The following is a 19,573-nucleotide window of genomic DNA, read 5'->3' as shown; positions in this document are numbered from 1 at the left end:
TCATCAGATGATTTGAACATACACGATACATATTTATATTAATTTGTATGTTAATAATTTGAGTTTTATATCAACCGTTCATAAAAAATAATTTCACGAGAACCCATAATGGATGACGATTTTAATTGCATTCAAACATTTTATTTTATGATCGCATTTACAAATTAAAATAGTTGGTTGTCTTGATTTGGGAAAGTAATGGGATTATTATTTAATTGGTCGAATGGTATGGCTTTAAAACGTGTGTTTTTACTTTGGTGCTTCACATTAAACAGAAAAGGGTTGATTTATCGAGTGGATGTCTCATAAAAAATTAAGACAATTCCACCATTTGTTTTCAATTAATATTCGGAGATACCACTATTTTCTATAGTTACATCAATCTGATCAGTGTTTAAAGTAGCCCTTTGGCCAGATAAGGGTTTTTCATACTGGAACTGTATCAAAGGCTTTCGTTTATCACATAATTTCATTGTCTTAGTAATCCTTGGAATTATCACCCTTATCATTATCCGCATTATCTCGAAAAGTTTGGGAGCATATTGATCAGCATAGTGATCATTGTCATATTAAACATCATGCTTACAAATATTAGAATAATAATCTTCATTATCTTTATCATATTCAGTATTAGTATCAATACCACCTTTATCATTAATTGGTTGATGTTTTGGATTTAGATTACTATAGTTTTCAGGAATTATTCAAAGAACCTCAAAATGGTGTAGTACAGTTTTAAAACCTTTAAATTGTTTTTAGTGATGTACTGATATATTCAATATGCATGCTTTGATTTCTACAGCGGTAACCGTAGTCCTGAATACGTATTATTGCATAAACTCTACCTATAATTCCCTCTGGTGGGGTACAGAAACTTGGCGAAATGAGGGCTTGAACGGAAGAAATCGTGCATTAACAAGGCGATTCACTTGCCGTTCAAGCCCTGTTATGTGTTTTTCATATCCATAATCTGGTCCACACGCAGTTACTTCCCTTCTCCAGCCTTCGACAACTTTCCAAACATAAATGGGGAACTGAATAAGCACCAATTTCCTCATGCATGCAGGGATAATGGCAATGCCTATTTCAATCCATTTTTCAACTTATACCATCTACACTCTCTTGACAACAGCTTTATTGTATTGGCAACGTCAATGAAGTTATTTACTCAACACTTTCAAAAGACTATGCTGTAAATTTAAGTGATTATGTACCTTCAACGATCCTGCTGTAAATTCCAAAATAATTCCTCATTTCTTAATTTGCGCGGCTGCATTTCAACTTTGCATTAATTAAGTGATTATGTACCTTAACATTAATTAGGTGATTATGTACCTTCAACGATCCTGCTGTAAATTCCAAAATAATTCCTCATTTCTTAATTTGCGCGGCTGCATTTCAACTTTGCATTAATCCACTGTTTAAACACATTTTAAATCGTAAACTGCCTATCCGAAGGTAAAGCCTCGTCATTTCGGATGATGACCGAGTGAGGCATATGTAAAACACAACCTTGAACTGTATTGAAATAATCGAATTATTTTGTCGATGTCGAATGAACAAAACATTGTTTTCAATGTTATTTTAATTTATTTTGGTATGTGTGATTTGTTTATGCAATAATAGCGAAAATACACATTTTCTCGGACATGATCATCCGCGGGCGCTCTCAAAATCCGTTCCTTCCCTAGTGCTGCACGTTGAAAACGTGTATTATCCCTATATTAAACCGTTTGCACTTTTTTTTATATAAAAAACAAGTTTAAAATAGCATAAATGGTTTAAAGGCTGTTAACACACTTATTTAAGTTACCGATAATGTATGGTTAAGGAAAGTACAATAAGTCTAAAGATCTGAACGTGTGATATGCACATACAAATAGTTATAACATTGTATAACTAATCAAAAAGTTAAACTATTACTAACAAGAACATTTTTAGACGTTTGTGAATTAAAAAATAATAACATATTTGTTAGAGCAAAGATAATCCAAATGGGTATGCGTTATGTATGTGTATGTTGTAAAAATAGAAGTCAATTTTGCTATTTAATTAAGTTTGAAACAAAAAATATATATATTGAGACGTTGAGTACAGGATGATAATTTTGTCACTTGAATAACATATTCCAAGCCTGTTCAAAGTAGTTTGAGTTTTCCGTGTAAACTAAACGGAAAATAAAACAAAAACCAACCCGATGTTATTTATATAAATGAAGTTAGGACAAATTTACATAGTGTATTTTACACACTGCCTTTTACTTTATTTGAGTGTTCTTCAAATCAAAACCTAACCCTTCTTAATGGGTTTGCTGTATTGTTTGAATGTTTAGTCACATGGCGGTGTTTGGTTTTTACTTCAGGTCCCTGAGGTCCAACAGGTTAGGCAATATTCCTCGGGCAGCGTTCAGCGGCTTGACTCAACTTACAAAACTGTGAGTTAAACTAGACGCATGATTTGTATTTAAAAACATACCGTCCAGCTGATATATATCATAGTATGTCTGAGTTAAATATTTAAATCTTATTTAATAGCTGTAATACAATGCAATCCAATACTTATTAAACAACTATCATTTCTAAGAAGTATTTAGGAACAGGCAACATCCTGTTACAATGTCTTTATTAAAATGATAATGCTGGAAATTGATAAAAAACTACCAAAAAACAAGATGCCGAATACAGTTTGTACGGTAAATTACACGCGACCGTTTAACACATACATATGTCAACATAATAGTTTATGTAGCAACATTTTATTTTCAGTTGTTACTTATTCAATAAACTTGTGCATGTTAGGTCAGTATATTTTATAAAATGGAATATATTGAGATCTTAATTTTGAAAACATTATGCGCTCTAAGAAAATGTGAAATTAATCTTCTAATATATTACACACATGACACTTTTTTTTCCTATATGAACGGGAGAGGGCTTGGTTCATCTTCCACTTTCTACAGAAAATGTGAATAGCGTCATAATTTAGAAAAACATGTACGAGCTATTTTAATAGCGCACATATCACAATAACGCTGAAATTTAAAAGTGGCATAATAGTGCACATATCTAAATAACGCTGCAATTTAAAAGAGGCAATATGCTTGAGTTGCACATATCTAAAGAACGCTGCAATTTAAAAGTGGCAATATGCTTGAGTTGCACATATCTAAATAACGCTTGAATTAAAAAGTGGCAATATGCCTGCGTTGCACATATCTAAATAACGCTTAAATTCTCAAGTGGCAATATGCTTGAGTTGCACAAGGTCTCATTCTACTTTTGAATAAAAGTATCATTTAATCTTTGTCTTACATTTGAGATTAATACCTTATCATTTCCGACATCTTGAAAGGGCTTCGTAAAACTCTAAGTTATAAAGCAAGTCCTTAAGTAATGAACACCAGATGATCTATTAGGAAGAATATTGCATTACCAACATAAGTAACTTTTTAAGTAAACTTGTTTTCTGTCTATCAATTCAATTCAAAATTTAATAAGGTTAATTTATATGGCAGATTGACAATTAAGACGACAAAGTTCGCCGTATACAAAGTCATTTTGTACATCTTTTTACAACGAGGATTTGTTTACAACATTGCTAATTTCTAAAACACCAATAAATGCTTTCTTCTTACAATAGCGCGTGTCTGTGTTTCTGAAAAGTTAGTATTTACAGTAAAGACGAATAATGAAGCATAAACTTTGGAATAGGTAGAGGATATATTGTCCGCGTAGCAACAGGTTGGCAACTGGTTCGATCACCATTGTGGGAACGTTCTTTAGATCTTTAGATCCCCAAAATATAATGAGTACCGGTTCTACCAAAAATGGACTCGAAAGGGTTTAATAAGCCTGCGGCTTTCTATGCAATCGAGCGAAAATAAATCGGTTTAAACTAAATTTTGAATACACAATAATAAAGATACTACAAACGTAATTTATAGTTAAAGTGAGGTTTAAATTGTCCGACTGAATAATACATATTTATAAAAGCATATTCTCATTAATAAACTATGTTACGGCATTAAATGCACGTGACTCTTTTATTAAGGTGATTTGAAATTTATAAATAAAACTTGTGGTGTTTGAATACATTAATAAAGCAATACGTCAATAAATCCATAAATCAATATGTTGGAATGCATATTTTATTATATTAACATCATACATTGTTTTACTTCTGAAGTAACGTTTTTTACACGTTCAATTATTATTTAAGTTAAGAACAAAAGCAATCCTCATTTTGCTACAATAATATATACGGCATATTCACAATTATTTTTCATTAATGTTGCAAGAAGGAACTGGATACACAAATTATTGAAAGTATTTGAAATGTATATTAATAAGCACACTAACCTGTAAACTGATTAACAAGAGGTTACAGTTTCGTCTATGAAAATATGCTCTTATCAGAAAGTTCCAGTTTCTTATCAATAAAAAAATAACTTATTACACTTATTTTGATAGCGAATGGTATCTATAGTTATGTATTACATGTGAAATAAATGGATTATGGTTGGTATATGTAAAGTTATTGTTTTAGTCAGTGCCCCAGATAAGCTGCGTATCTGCGTCTTTCACCCTATTAAAATGTTTAAAAACGCAAAGAAATACAATATCATGCGTATTGAAAACGCAACCAATTTGACTTTTACGCACATTCGTCTTATTTGATGCGTACGATACAATAGCTTTGATCGAAAATACTTTGCTCATTTTCGGTATTTTTTGTGATTATTTTCGTTACGCGGCGACGCTTTTATTCAGCAAGCGCCTGGATGACGGAGCAATAAAACAGTCAAAGCTATTCAAACGCTCTGCGGACTAGATTTCATAGTTAAAAACAGCGGCTGACCAAATTATTTACGACGACATACATGCGTTTTCAATCTGACTTAATCCGTCGTTCATTGTGCATGTATTTGTAAAGTGTCTGTACTTTCAGTTTCTAATACGATGCGTAATAAAAATGTCTAAGAGAAAGACGTCCGCAATTGTTGCGCCAAAATATCAGTCGATCGCTAACTTTTTCGAACCAAGAAAGCAAGAGCCAATAAGTGCCGAATCATTCGTGTTATCGATTTTTTTTAAGTTTAAAGTTTATATTATTGACAGTTTCAAGGATTAAAGATGTTATGAAACATCAGTTTATTAAAGTTAATTATATTAGTTTACAGTTTTATTGAATCAATACAATTGTGTGCAGCTTCAACAGAAGTAAAGCAGCAATGGTTTTACTGTATGCATCTTATAACTCATTTCACCCTATTCCAAGAATGAAATCACCCTATTTTTCAAAATCAGTGGGTGAAAACCCTATTTCCGATATAATTATCTGGGGCACTGGTTTTAGTTAACAATTATCAGTTAGTTATATGGTTCGAATAATGCAAAATGCAAATGTTGTGTTCCTTGTTATCTCACGAAAACGAATTTTCTTTATTAGTTTATTAATATATAAAATAAAGTTAAACCGTTTTTGCACACTTTTTACGTATTACTAGATGCATAATGATTGTTGCAGCAATGTGTAGCAGTGCTGCACACAAGAAGTCATTCCTTTAGGGAGAAAATGCATTTGCTTATTTGGTTTGAATTAGTTATAATAACAATAGTATGAATAGTTACACTTTAATGAAATATGACATAAATCTATTTTGATAAAAAATACAGTAAACATTAAATATATTGTTAGGTACTGTCTGTACATTTTAAACAATTCGTTTAATTTCAAAAGCCACTTCTTTATTCGGTTTGAATGAGAAATAATTCGTTATTAATTTTTCAGCCGCCATAGAGAAACTGCTGCTTAAACAAATATAAATGAGTAGTTATATGATATAATTTATATAGTTGATATGATTTTCTCATGTTTCATGACTATAATAGTAAAGTATTACAGTTTTGTGCAATGAAATCTTTGTTTTTAGTTATTATAAAAATGTTTGTTAAATTGTTTTACGATTCACAAATTTTGAAAACGAATGATCAGCAAATCGCATTGTACAAAAACTTACATACAGGTATTCCATAATTTTGCTTAAAATATAGTAACACATAGGTGAGTATACCATAGTGTGTATTACAATGAGTAAAATATTGATAATTATTTCGGTCCGTCTGTCCTTCAAACATATGTTTAGTAAATTTCCAAAGCTGTAAATACATTTGTTTCATTTCGTCTTATTTCGTAAATGATCGTAGTCCGAACAAGTTCAATGAATCGGTGTAAAACTGTACACAAGTAAGCAACAAGTTCAATGAAAGACCTCTGTTGTGTAGAAATAGTTTTTCTCCTTAGACGTTTTAGGGTTCGAATCCCGAAATCGAATTTTCTTTTTAAGTTTCTAGTAAAATGACTTTGGACTATTCCAAAATTAAAGTGTCGTTTATAAATACATTTCATGATTGTTTTACATACAAAAAATATTAGCCAATCGCTTTATTTATTCTGCTTTAAGTTATGACAAACCTATTTAAAATAACAAGTTTTAGTTGACTTATTTCATCCTGATTAGCGTAGGTCAACATAGTGTTTCTTAAACTTTGAGTTGTTTATAAAATAGCCATAACCTATCATTATTCAAACAATTGTTTGTATGATAGACTCTTTCGATGTGAAAACTAGGTACTTTTGAATAGCATAGCTTAAGAGAGCAAGATGAAATGAGTGATATTGGATATTTGGGGCCCGATTAGTTTTCTTTACAACTGATGGGCTGCATATATTTTACAATTGTGAGCAGTTTTGGGCATTTGAATGTGAATTATGATATTTTTATAAGTTTATGCAACAAAAGTTTGTCAAAATGAAATGAAATTCTATTTTCAACCACTGATAAATTATATTAAATGTACACGTTCAAACACTGTTCCTTTTCCCGAATAAACAAACTAAATGACTTGTTACTAAAGTTTGATATTTTGTCCGGTTTTCAGAGGGAGATAACAACACTTGTGTGCATGAACGTCTTTATTCGGCTTTATCATCGTATTTACTTTTTACATGCATTACTAATGAATGTGTGAATACATATAAAACAAAAAGTAATGCTTGTTCAATATATTTATGTTCATAAGAGTGTATGTTTTTATTAATGGTTCCGGAAAAATGAAAAAAAAACAGATTGAGGGTTGTAAACTTGGAATGTTTAAGACAACTTATGTGTACGGTAATGTTTTCTTTAACGTTCATTTTAATGCATACAGCAATACACCTAGAACATACGCGACGAAAATATGGAAACTCAAAGTGCCGTATTGCAAGGATTAAAACCTTAAAAGTATTTTGAGGTCTGTAGTTATGTATTCAGAACGTGTACTTTGATGTGATTCAGTGTAAATCATATAAATACATTCATATTTGCAAAATAATTGACCAACACTCATGACGAGAGAAGCTTTGATATATAACTATTGTATTTATTAATTCTTTAGTAGTAGATTATTAAAACTAAACAACTTGTGTGATACCTTATAATTTTGTTATTTGCGACAGAAAATAAAGAACAAATATGTGTTCAATTATATTACAGGAAAATTGTTATTTATAGAATGAAAACAATATTAAGTACAAAAATCAATATACTGGGATAAAATAAAATCAGTGCATTGATATTTGACTACCTGTTTGTATTTCGCAATACAACTTACAAATTCCACCCATAATATTCCACCAACTTTTCTGGATAGTATCATTAAACCAAATATGTCTACCTTAGGTGACAAAAAACAGTAAGTTCATTTTACAATTTTATGCCTAAATAAACTGAAAAAGAAACAGAAACAGTAATGCGATATACACGAATACATCGAGTATATATTTTGCTATTGTATTACTATATTATCATATTTAGAATGTAACGTTTTTTTTTAAATTAACTGACAAAAGCAAAAAATACCTCCAATAGTTAATAACTAAATGAAGTATGCTACCATTAACCAAGTTTGTTTTATAACATGTCTTTAAATGCATATACAAATCTCAGCTTACAGATATTTATTAGATTGCAGTGCTTTTCACATATGCAGCAAACAGGCCTATCTTTTATTTAGTCGGGGCTCGCTTGATGTTCTGTTAATCTACCCGGGAAACCTTGAAATGTGTTCACTTGTTTGGATTTAATGTTTAATCACAGGGCGCTATTTGTTGTCACTTTTAAAATGGTTCAAAATTCCCATTTATTGTTTGGTAAAAAGAGGACACACAATAACTATTTATTATACCGATACTAGACCAACAATTATTTCATTAATTAAACAATCAGTGAATTACTGTCAAGTGATTGTGAAGTTCCAACAACGAAGCTAAACACAGTCACAAACAATTGTTTTCTTACACATTCAATCAGTCATTTTTTAAAGGTCTTCATTTATTAGTAAATCTGTATGTATCAGTTTAACAGTTTTATATAAAAATATATTGTCTTGCCAGTGATCTCTACAATAATACGCTCGTCTGCGACTGCCATCTGCGATGGCTCATTGTGACAGCTCAGGCCGGCGAGTCCAATGTCACAGTAACGGGCGCTGTGTGTAGTGAGCCCGCGCACCTGAAGGGGCGTGAAATAAGGAACGTCTCCCTAGCGGATCTTAATTGCAGCATGTTCGGTATGTTCATAGTTTTAACATTAAAGGCACACGCTCATCTGAGCATTTTGTGTACATGGTGAATCGTTTTGTCACAATTCGTCCGTCATGCGTCGCCTTTGTATATTATGAGTAGTTCTTTAAAACACTCTAAGAGGCCACATCATTTCCAATCTTTATGAAACTTATCCAGACAATTTTTCCAAATGTTATCTTTGCTTATCTTATGCATGGTTCCAGTCCGTTGAAAAACATGGCAACCAGAGTGCTGGTTAGTTTTCAATACATTTTATTAGAAAAACCTGTTACACTGTAAGGTAAACTGTTTAGTTCAATCTTCAATACACTTTGTAGGATCATTTGTTATAAGGTTATCTTCGCTGAGTTTGAAAATGGTTGTGGTCTGTTGACAAACATGGCCACCGGATGGCAGTGCAGTCTTCCTTAAATGACAATAAGATTTTGGCCGTGTTTTAAAAAGTGATTATGGTCCGTTGACACACATGGCAGCCAGGTTCACGGGCAGTTTTATTATATGTATATTGTAGCTGGAGCTATACCTTGTTATCATTGTATAATTCACATTTTAGTCCAACCTTTATTTAACCGGGCCAGAACTGTTTTTGTAAACGATATCTCAACCTATTTAGGAAAAGGCTTCGGTCCGTTGAAAAACATGGTCCCCAGGGAGCGAGGGAGTATCCCTTTAATGGCTATAGTGAAACCTTGTTTACACTGAAGTCGTCTATTGGTTGGTCCACTATTCATTACACTTGATCAGAACATGTGTTATATTGGTATCTGGGCAGGGTTTAAACATCGTTCTGCCGCTTTGAAAAACATGACCACACGGGATCGCGTCAGTTTTTTAAATTGCTTTATTAAAACGTAATTAAAACTCTTTGAAGTAAAAATTACAGTCAAATATTCACGACACATGTGTTAGATCAGTTGTTCTAATGATTTTCTTGGCCAAATATCTTAAATGGTTCCGGTTACTTGATAAATTTTTCCGCCATGGGGCGGGGTAGTATGCTTCATATGGCTAAAGTAAAAACATGTTTACGATCTTATGGTTACATTTATTGGTAAGAACATTTGTCAGAATAAACCCTCAGTTACACATTTCCTAGTATGGCTGACATAAGTGGCACAACATAAATAAAATACGGTAATGCGAATGGTGCGATGTTATTTTGACGGAGTCAAACACTCTAAAATGTAGGTAATTTTGAACGATGTCGCGACTATGCGTGAAATGAATTCGATAGGGATTTAATCGACGTTGCTCTTCAAACAAACCCACTTTTTTGTAAGTTCTCATTTTACCATTTTTCAGAAAATTTCAAATAGAAGAGTTTCCTTCGTATTAAAAATATCATACGAATTATTAAGTTGCGCAAACATTTAAACTAACACCTCCACATCTTAATAACAGCCACAACTATACGTAATATTTTTTTATAAAAGTATCTTATGGTTTGTCTCAGTAAGACATTCCCCTTTTCTGGCATTCTTGTAAGCTTGTCTTAAGCGCGACTTGACATGACATGTGTTTAAGCTCACCTTAGCACATATTGCTCATAGGGTGCTCTATGATAACGTGTTGTCCGTCTTCCGTCAGTCCATGCGTTAACCTTTATTTAAGTACTTATCTGCCTCAACGTATGTGCAGATCGAAATGAACGTCACATGAATGATCACTGTTTAAAGTTGGTTCAATCGTTCCTGTGTTTGCATAGGAAAATCACCGTAGCTAGAATATATATTAAACAACTTTCTTTTCTGAACGCAAAAACGTCATCGCTTTTATATTTGGTGTATGCTCAAATTTGAGGACCAACGACTCTTGCAATTTCAAAGAAGAATATGCTTAAAGTGATTTGTTACAGTGGTTACAATTTGCCCCGCCATAGAGTTTTTTCTCCTGTTATGTTTTAGTTATGTGAGGAATATTTTCAACGGGATTTTAACTTCAGAGTTTTACCAAGACAGGCGGACGGAGGCATAATAATAACCGTTGTATTACACTGACATTATTAAGTTTTGCTACGCTCGCTGTTTACTATAATTTTAAATACACGCATGGAAAAGTTCTATACGGAAATTAACAATATTTCGGATGCGCAATTTTGATATCGGTAAAGGTCTTCCACATGATACCTTATTTGTATTGTTTACTCTTTTATTCAGAAAAATGCAAGAAGAAAAGATTATCTACGTTATATACGTGGACACAATGAACTATTTTAATTATTGTTATAGAGTTGCATTTTGCGAAGTTTTGGAATATAGCTCTCTTCCAAGCCAAATACATTTAAAAAGATCACTGTTTAGACGTTTTCTTAAGGCAAACGTATTAAGTTCTGTGTGTTTTTTTCGAAAAAGAATAGTTATTATCAGGATGTCAATATCGAATGTTGTTCACGAAGACGTTAAGCGCAATTAATATGGTCCACGTGTTTGATCGTTTGTTTGCTAATTTGATTGTATGTCTGTTGTTTTCGGTGAAAATAATCAGCATAATCCGAGAGCGTGATTAAAGCGTGTGCTCCGTGGCAAGTCCAAACCGCATAATAATATATACCTGTACGCTTCAAATCAGTGTACCATTTGCTTAAAATTCATAGATGTTGAATAAGAAATTGTGATTGTTTCCACATTTAATATACGAGATTTGCAATGTATTATCTTTGCATAACGATTCATATGATATTTGTAAGACGATTAATGTCCTCCATTTATTTAAAACAACTAAACATGTATTATTACATGTTTACATAAATCTGAAATGGACATGTCTGAGTGTTAAGTGTGTTGCAATAATTTATTTACGCAAAACTGTGTGCTATGTATTTATATCAATATAAACATACTTATGCCAGTTGGCAACCCTGTAACATCTTTATTTGGTTAAAATGCGATTATTGTTGTAACTTTTTTCGGTTGTTATATAATGTAGTATGTGCACTTATTACCGTATAATTATTTATTTTTCACGTCGCATTTTGATATGTTTATTTTACCCTGATTAATACTTGCTATGTACTATGTACAAGTCTTTTTATATTCAATTTATGTCCTGTTCTGAAATATATGTTGGTATCTTTTCTGAAACCAAAGGGCACTTATTTTTGTTATTTGGCAAGTGACGTTCGCTTAATTTGTTCAAATCATACACCTGGCGTCCGAAATTGCCATGCTCAAGGCTCAAATTATTGTTTAAATCTTGTATAATAAATATCGACACACTTCAAATCTCTTCTCTGAAACTGTATGGGTCAGGTTTTTTATATATAGTGTGAAATATATAATAGTTCTTCTCTTCTAAGATTGTTCAAAGCATGCACCTTTGGTCAAAACTAATAAATGTTAATTCGTCCGGCTGGCAATAGTCACACCTTTTTCAATTGAATATCGGACGGTTTCGTCATCATATAGACCTCACGTCCGGTCTTTGAGTTTCATGCCAACCACAACTTGCAAATTTCCTCGAAAACATCATTAAACGTCTGTAAATTGGTGCGACTATAATATAATCCAGATGGATTGTCTACACTTTGCATAAAACATAAAATGTGTTGAAAGATGATGACCCTTTTTAAATATGTGCACGAAGACATTGATTGTGCATATATATTTTTATAAATATATGTATTAGTATATTTTGAATTTTATCGGAATTTAACAGGCTCGCTGTAATGCATTTATTTAGTATAGTCTATGCTGAGCGAGTGTTTGATGACATAGACGGGGTCGTGTATAAAAATTGACAATTGCTGCATAGAAAAACACGCCACGTCTATGCGGTGACACGCCAATGCGGTTCCACATTGATGTCAGTGCAGGTTTCCGTAGGGCGATACGTTAATGGCTTCTTGGTTTATCGTGTTTTTGTGTATAACACTCATAGATCACTTTTCATGAGATCCCTTTAAAAAAGCGTATTCATCGACTACATATTATGTGCCCAATCTCAAGACGATGTGAAAATCAAATGTCGTCCATAACATACAAGTAATTCACAACAATACATACCTTAAATGATTTATACAATTATTTGGGTCACAACATATTTTTGAAAAAGCTCGTCTGTCCAGACCGTCCAGAAATCGTTTAATAAAATAATATATACACAATTTTAACTTGTGTCACACCTATGTTTCGCTTGAATTGGTTTTAAGTCAATGTAGTTGTCATAATACCAGAGTACCGGTATTGTTTCTGAAAGTTATGCTGTTCGATACAATGAATATATGTTTTGTTAAGGAAAACAATGAGAACAATGTAACAAAAATACATTGAACAATGATATGTTAATGGCTTCGTATGAAAAGTATAGCGAGTTGCTACTGAGAATTTTAAACGTAGACACCAAATTAGAAAATATGAGTCTCAATTTTGGAAAACTAGGCTAAATGCATGTGTGCAAAGTGTCGTTTCAGATTAGCCTATTCAGTCAACACAGGCTTATAACGAATGACACTTGCCAATGACAATTTTTTTTGAAAAAAATACATCATTTTCATGGAAAATTCCATGAAAGAAGAAAGTGTTGTCCCTGATAAGCATGTGCGGACTGCACATGCTAATCTAGGATAAAACTAATCAGATGTATTTAAACCGGTTTTCCAAGATGTAGGCTCATATAATTGAAAAGTGTAGTTAATTTTAACAGGTTACAATGAGTTTGTCCTGATTTTGACAAAGCAACTCTTTTATCTAATTTTTTAAAAATAATTTCTTTAATTTTAGAAGTGATTTGTTTTTTGTTGGAAGCTAATTTTTGGTTTGCTGCTTCTTGCAGACAATATTGAGATAGTAAAGGCCCCCAATGCCACATACGACGTTGAGCCCAATATGAAGATTGTCTTTGCCATAGATGTCATCACGGACCCATACTGGCAGAATCAGATTAGCTACAAATGGTTCTGGTACTTGCCAGTTACCACGTCGACTGGTGACCAGATTATAGGTCAGTGTAGTCAGGTCAACAACACGTTCATGTTGACCCTTAACAATTTCTACAAAAGTTTTTTTTAAATATATTCTAGGGTAGAAGGTACTTAATATCATTTGAAAAGTGTACAGCAATCAGTTCAATCAGCAATCAGCTGGAAAGTTATGTTCATGCAATTATTTACTCACATTTGATGATTTGTGTGTATATGCTTACATTTTTGGGGCAAATCATTAATTAACCCTCTCCCACTTAGAAGGGCAGTGAAAATGGCAGTGTGCAAACAGCATAAAGCTAGGACTGCCTGAGAGTAACTTGCTGTCGGGTACGGTTTTATGCTGTTTGCTGCTCATCAGTTTTAAATGATTGGAAACGAAACCTTTAAAACTTTAATCCAGTAAATTTAATTTTATAAGGGACTACAAATGCGCCAAGAATGTATCCAAGTAGTAGAAGATCATCAGACTCGGTATCCCAGAGCTTGTCTAGACTGTTATTTATGTCATCTGCAATTTTAAATAACTTGCCCCAGACTTCACATAAAAAACCCATGTCTATTGCTCAAAGGTCCAGGTCATGCTTAGAGGTCAATGGTTAAATAAAAGATGATAAAACAAAACATGTATCGGCTTCATCATGTATTGGGAAATTATAATTTAATTTCCCACACATTTTCACTGTTTGTTATGACAAGATGTAGTGTATTATCCAGGCCCAATCAACTGGCGACTCGCCATGCCTAATTTTTGGAGCGCCACGCTACAACTTTCAAAGCCCATTAGCTCCATGGGCCCTTTTATCTAGATCCATATGTTTCAAGTCTTATATGCTTTTGCAATTGTTTGTTATCTCGGTGTCCCCAAAACATGCATTTAATGCATGACTGCGTATGACGCAATGAAAGAAGGCCTATGACCCGAAAAGTGCTGTAAAAAACAATAATCACCCCGTAGCATTTAATTGCGCGAGTTGGTATAAGCCCCAAATACGACATGTTAACTCTGCTTACGGCATTTGTGTGATGCATACGTCATTTTGATTTGCTAAGCGGCATTATCAATGGAAACCAATCAGAAAAAGTAGATTGTTCGTAAGAAAACGGCGTTGGTTTTGTGTCGACAAATTAATGATAGTCACTCAGGTTTCTAAATGACAAACTTCGACGACCCATACTTTTGACACACACTATTTATCTGAAATAAATCAGCCATTATTGTTATTCAGTCCTCGCGTATGACTGTTTTTTGTTTCGCTCGCCTACATGAGGTACACATAATATTAACCTAAGTTAACGACTTTACGTATTGTTATTCAAACTAAAATGATCCGACATCTTTTGTTAATATCAGAATATTCGTAAGACATAAGGCCGTAACGGTATAGATTGTTACTTCTTAGAGATTCGAATACTGTCTATTACAAGTCAAACCCTCGCCGATTTTACAGAACTTTTATTTACATGCAAAGCAATTTAAGCTCATCTATTTTTGAAAAAAAAGCTATTTTCATCACCTGAGCGTCGGCGTCTGCGTCGGCGTCTTCGTCTGCGTCTGCGTCGGCGTCCGGTTAAGTTTTGTGTTTAGGTGCACTTTTCTCATGAAGTATCCAAGCTATTGCATTCAAACTTGGTACTCTTACTAACTGTCATGAGGTTACTGGGCATGCAAAGTAAGATAACTCTGGCTGGCATTTTGACAGAATTTTGTGCCCTTTGTATACATATAAAATTATTTTTTTTGTTAAGTTTTGTGTTTAGGTCCACTTTATTCCTAAAGTATCAAAACTATTACTTTCATACTTACAACACTTACTAACTATAATAAGGAGACTGTGCAGAAAATGTTATGTAACTCTAACTGGCATTTTGACAGAATTACGGACCCTTTATACTTTGAAAATTGCAAATTTCGTTGAGTTTTGTGTTTTGGTCCACTTTACTCCTAAAGTATCATAGCTATTGCTTTCATACGTTGAACGCTTGCTAACTATCATAAGGGGATTGTACAGGACAATTTGCATAACTCTGGTTGGCATTTTGACGGAATTATGACCGTTTTTTTTTACTTAGTAACTTTGAATATTTGGATAAATTTTGTGTTTAGATCCTCTTTTCTTCTAAATTATCAAGGCTATTGCTTTCAAACTTTAACTTTTTTCATACTATCATGAGGGTACTGTACCGGGCCAGTTGAATTTTTCCTTGACCTTTGAATGACCTTGACTCTCAAGGTCAAATTATTAAATTTTGCTAAAATTGCAATAACTTCTTTATTTATGATTAGATTTGATTCATACTTTGACAAAACAACACTTACCTGACATACCACAATATACTCCACCCAAACAATCCTCCACGCTCCATCCCAGGATCCCTCACCCCAAAAATGATATTTTTGTTCCATTGTTTTCTAATTTGTGAAAGATCATCTAATAAATGACTATACCCTCACACTATTACATCCTCTCAAACCCCCGACCACTTCGACCCCCCCCCCAACAAAAAATATTCATTTTTTTAAACATGGTTTTAAAAAACACAAATATTTCTTTTTATCATTGTATTTTTGAAAGATGGTTCAAACATCCCCCCAAGGCCCCCCAATGAGTTTTTTCATTTTGTTTATTATTTTTGGAAAATAATGTAATACATGACCACACCCCCACATTATACACCCCTCTCCACCCCACACCTCATTCCTTTTGTATTGAAGTATGGAGTTGGGTCCTTCAAATTTAAAAAGAAAAAAAAAGGCAGTCTGCACCCGCTAGGCGGCGCTCTTGTTTGGTTATTTAATGACTACCTATTCCAAGGGTGGCAAACCTGCATATACATGTACCGCCATTTGTTTAACTCTCATTGTCACGAGGAACACGCGGATATTTTACGCTGATTGAAACTTTCTATGTTCAATTCTTCATTAATTTATGAATACAGACATGACTAATAGTTAAAAAGTGGCATTTATTAATGACGTTATGAAACACGTGTTATTTAGTTCATTCAGGGACGTATACCAACACGTGAACGTCCCTGGTTCATGTAACCTTTTCATTTCAAAACGACAAGAACGTTCGATATGAATGTGACGTCATTGCGAAAATTCGACGTACGCTAAACATAAACACCCGGAAAGTTTTCTTTCAAATAAGTTCTACCATGATCAGTTAAAGCTGTGATTAAAAAATTTAAAAAGTTGAAAACATCTCATATGCCTTTTGTAAGAGAATCGCCGTATGCAATGCCTTTTTTAAGTCATTCGCCATGCCCCTCTGCCCTTCTAGATTAAACATTACATTACAATTACGTTGTGTTGCTAGCACTGTAGGATTCTGAATTTCATTGTTACTTTAATGATATATCTACTTGAGAAAATAATTTCATAATTCCAAATTTCGTTCTTTTTAGCTTAACCAATAATGTCACTCTTAAGAAAAGCATGTGATTCTGAATTTCCATCTATGTAAATCACCAATATATATACCCTTCAGAGAAGCAGCACTTCCATCTATGATCAGTATTTCTAGCTGTCACTGACCATCAAGTGGAATAATTTGTGGTTGTTTACATAAAGTGGCTCAAAGATGATTTCTTCATGTATACATCTATGTTATTTGTTTTTGATAAATCGTTATGTTCATTGAATGTTACTCACTGATATAACTACCTGACAGAGAAGCAGCCACTCCCACCCACCTCCAGCTATGACAAGTACTTCAAGCTGTCACTGTCGGGCAAGGAGCTGAACTTAACAATACCCGACGTGAAAACACCTGTAATGGCGGACAATACGGCCGAGTATGATCTCTACCAGGACCTCACGGATGACAGGCTCTTCTCCATCAATATCAGCCACAAGTTTGACCATCGAGTGGTGAACTTCACTGTGAAAGGAAAGGAGCTGGAAAAAAAAAGTAGGACTTCATTTTTTTTCGAATATTGCAAGGTTGTGTTTCCTCCTCCTAATATCTGAATTCCAGCTTTTCATTTTTGCATCATTAAACTTGTGTAAATGGACGCAACTATGAATACAATCTTAATTGATATTCCACACTTTGCTGTTAAAAATGCATGTTATTTCAAGTCCCGCATACGAATGTAAGACGTTGAAATAACATGTGTTGAACAATGATAACCTTTATTTAAATATTTTTACAAAGAAATTGAGTATGCATGTATAACTGTATAAATCCATTTTTCATTTCATTCAGAACTTTATCGGATTTAAACAGGCTGGATGGAATGCATTTATTTAGAATGGTCTATGCGGAGCGAGTGTTCGATGGCATAGACGGGGTCGTGTATATAAATTGACAATTGCCGCATAGACAAACACGTCACGTCTATGCGGTGACACGCTAAAGCGGTTTCACATCCATATCAGTGCAGGTTTCCGTAGGGCGATACGTTAATGGCTACATGTTTCACCATGCTTTTATGTATAACACTCATAGCTAAATATTCCTGAGATCCCTGTAAAATAAGCGTATTCATCGACTACATATTATGTGACGAATCGCAAGACGTTGTGAAAATCAAATGTCGTCCATAACATACAAGTAATTCACAACAATACATACCTTAAATGATTTATACAATTATTTGGGTCACAACATATTTTTGAAAAAGCTCGTCTGTCCAGACCGTCCAGAAATCGTTTAACAAAATAATATATACACAATTTTAACTTGTGTCACACCTATGTATAACTCGATTGTTTCGCTTGAATTGGTTTTAAGTCAATGTGGTTGTCATTTTTGGTTTGTAGTATTTCATGAGCAATTGTAAAAACAAAAGAGCTTCTATTTATTTTAGCTCGAATTCATCGAAAGCCTCAGGCTTATTGAAACGCTCTCGTGTCCGTTTTCTGATTCTTTAACGATAATAAACGTGGTATTGTATTGGTACATTTAGTGCTAAAAGTTGAATATAATGTACTTATACTTAAGATTACAGACTATTTCATGAAAATATTCAAGAAGGTTTGAACGACGAGCAGTCATGCATCTAAATACTTTACTTTTAGACATCGATTTAACGTTTTCAAATGCATGGAACTAACAAAAGGTTACCGCTGTTGACCTCATCATTGCTTGATGTTAACCTTCCAATAATATTTGTAAAGCAACAATATACCTTTTGTATATATACGTACTCAACAAAGAGAAAATCGTCAATAAATGCTCAATTCTGATATGAACTGCGGTTTAATCATGCATTGTATAAATATATTGAACACCTGTTTAGAATAAAAAATGGTGGATGTAAATAAGAATGTTTATGCTGAGTTTCAGAATACCTATGTATAAAGTAAAATGTGTTTACTCATTGTTTTCGTTAAAAAATGTCTTTGCATTAACATACCTTACTTATTTATTTTGAAGTGGACTAAAGACAATCTGTTCCAATGCTCATGGCTACATGGGTTAATAACGTAATATTATTTACGATTTGTACTGCCTTTAAAAAACGATCGCTTATCTAGCAATTTAATTGAAGTATCCATGTAATAGTGCAATTATTGGCAACAACCATCAGTGTAACCCGTTCAAGGTCATATTGTGACAATCCGCTGTAATTAAGAGTAAACTATATTTTGTCGAAGTGTTCGATTTGGGAACGGATGCCGGCAATCTATGGACTGGTGAATATATAAAAGTCCCGGATTAGGTCATTACGCTCAGGCTAGTTCCATCTAAAAAAGAAAACGTCTACCAAATTGTGTCGTAATAAGTAAGATATAAATGTATGATCCTAGGGTTTGCATGAAAATCCTGAGAATTGAGTTATATAAATTGTAAAATGTATATTGTACTTTAAAAAATTAGATATATATTTAGTTAGTTCAATGTCCAATTTAATTTCATTCATAATGTGAACGAATAGTTCATTGAATCATGTCCGTCACACAAAATTAATGCTCTGTACTGTCGACTTTTTTAGACTAAATTATAGTTGTTTATTGACTTTGTATCAAATTGTACAAAACGCTTTAAGATAACAAATTCGTATGGATATGTAAGG

At 33.2% G+C, this 19,573-nt stretch overlaps 1 protein-coding gene across 1 annotated transcript in view; it reads left to right on the top strand.

The window, feature by feature from the left end:
- The window catches only part of LOC127873647 (uncharacterized), a 107,773-nt gene that overhangs the window by 81,208 nt on the left and 6,992 nt on the right, over nt 1-19,573 (top strand). Inside the window, exons 4-7 of the mRNA XM_052417532.1 lie at nt 2,363-2,434; nt 8,437-8,612; nt 13,399-13,566; nt 17,224-17,463. Of these exons, the coding sequence (XP_052273492.1) occupies nt 2,363-2,434; nt 8,437-8,612; nt 13,399-13,566; nt 17,224-17,463 (656 nt within the window). The remainder of the gene's footprint in view (nt 1-2,362; nt 2,435-8,436; nt 8,613-13,398; nt 13,567-17,223; nt 17,464-19,573) is intronic.

Source organism: Dreissena polymorpha, chromosome 3 (assembly GCF_020536995.1).
Source record: "Dreissena polymorpha isolate Duluth1 chromosome 3, UMN_Dpol_1.0, whole genome shotgun sequence".
Classification (NCBI taxonomy): domain Eukaryota; kingdom Metazoa; phylum Mollusca; class Bivalvia; order Myida; family Dreissenidae; genus Dreissena; species Dreissena polymorpha.
The sequence above is the reverse complement of the archived record's forward strand: the minus strand, read 5'-3'. Positions and strand labels throughout refer to the sequence as shown.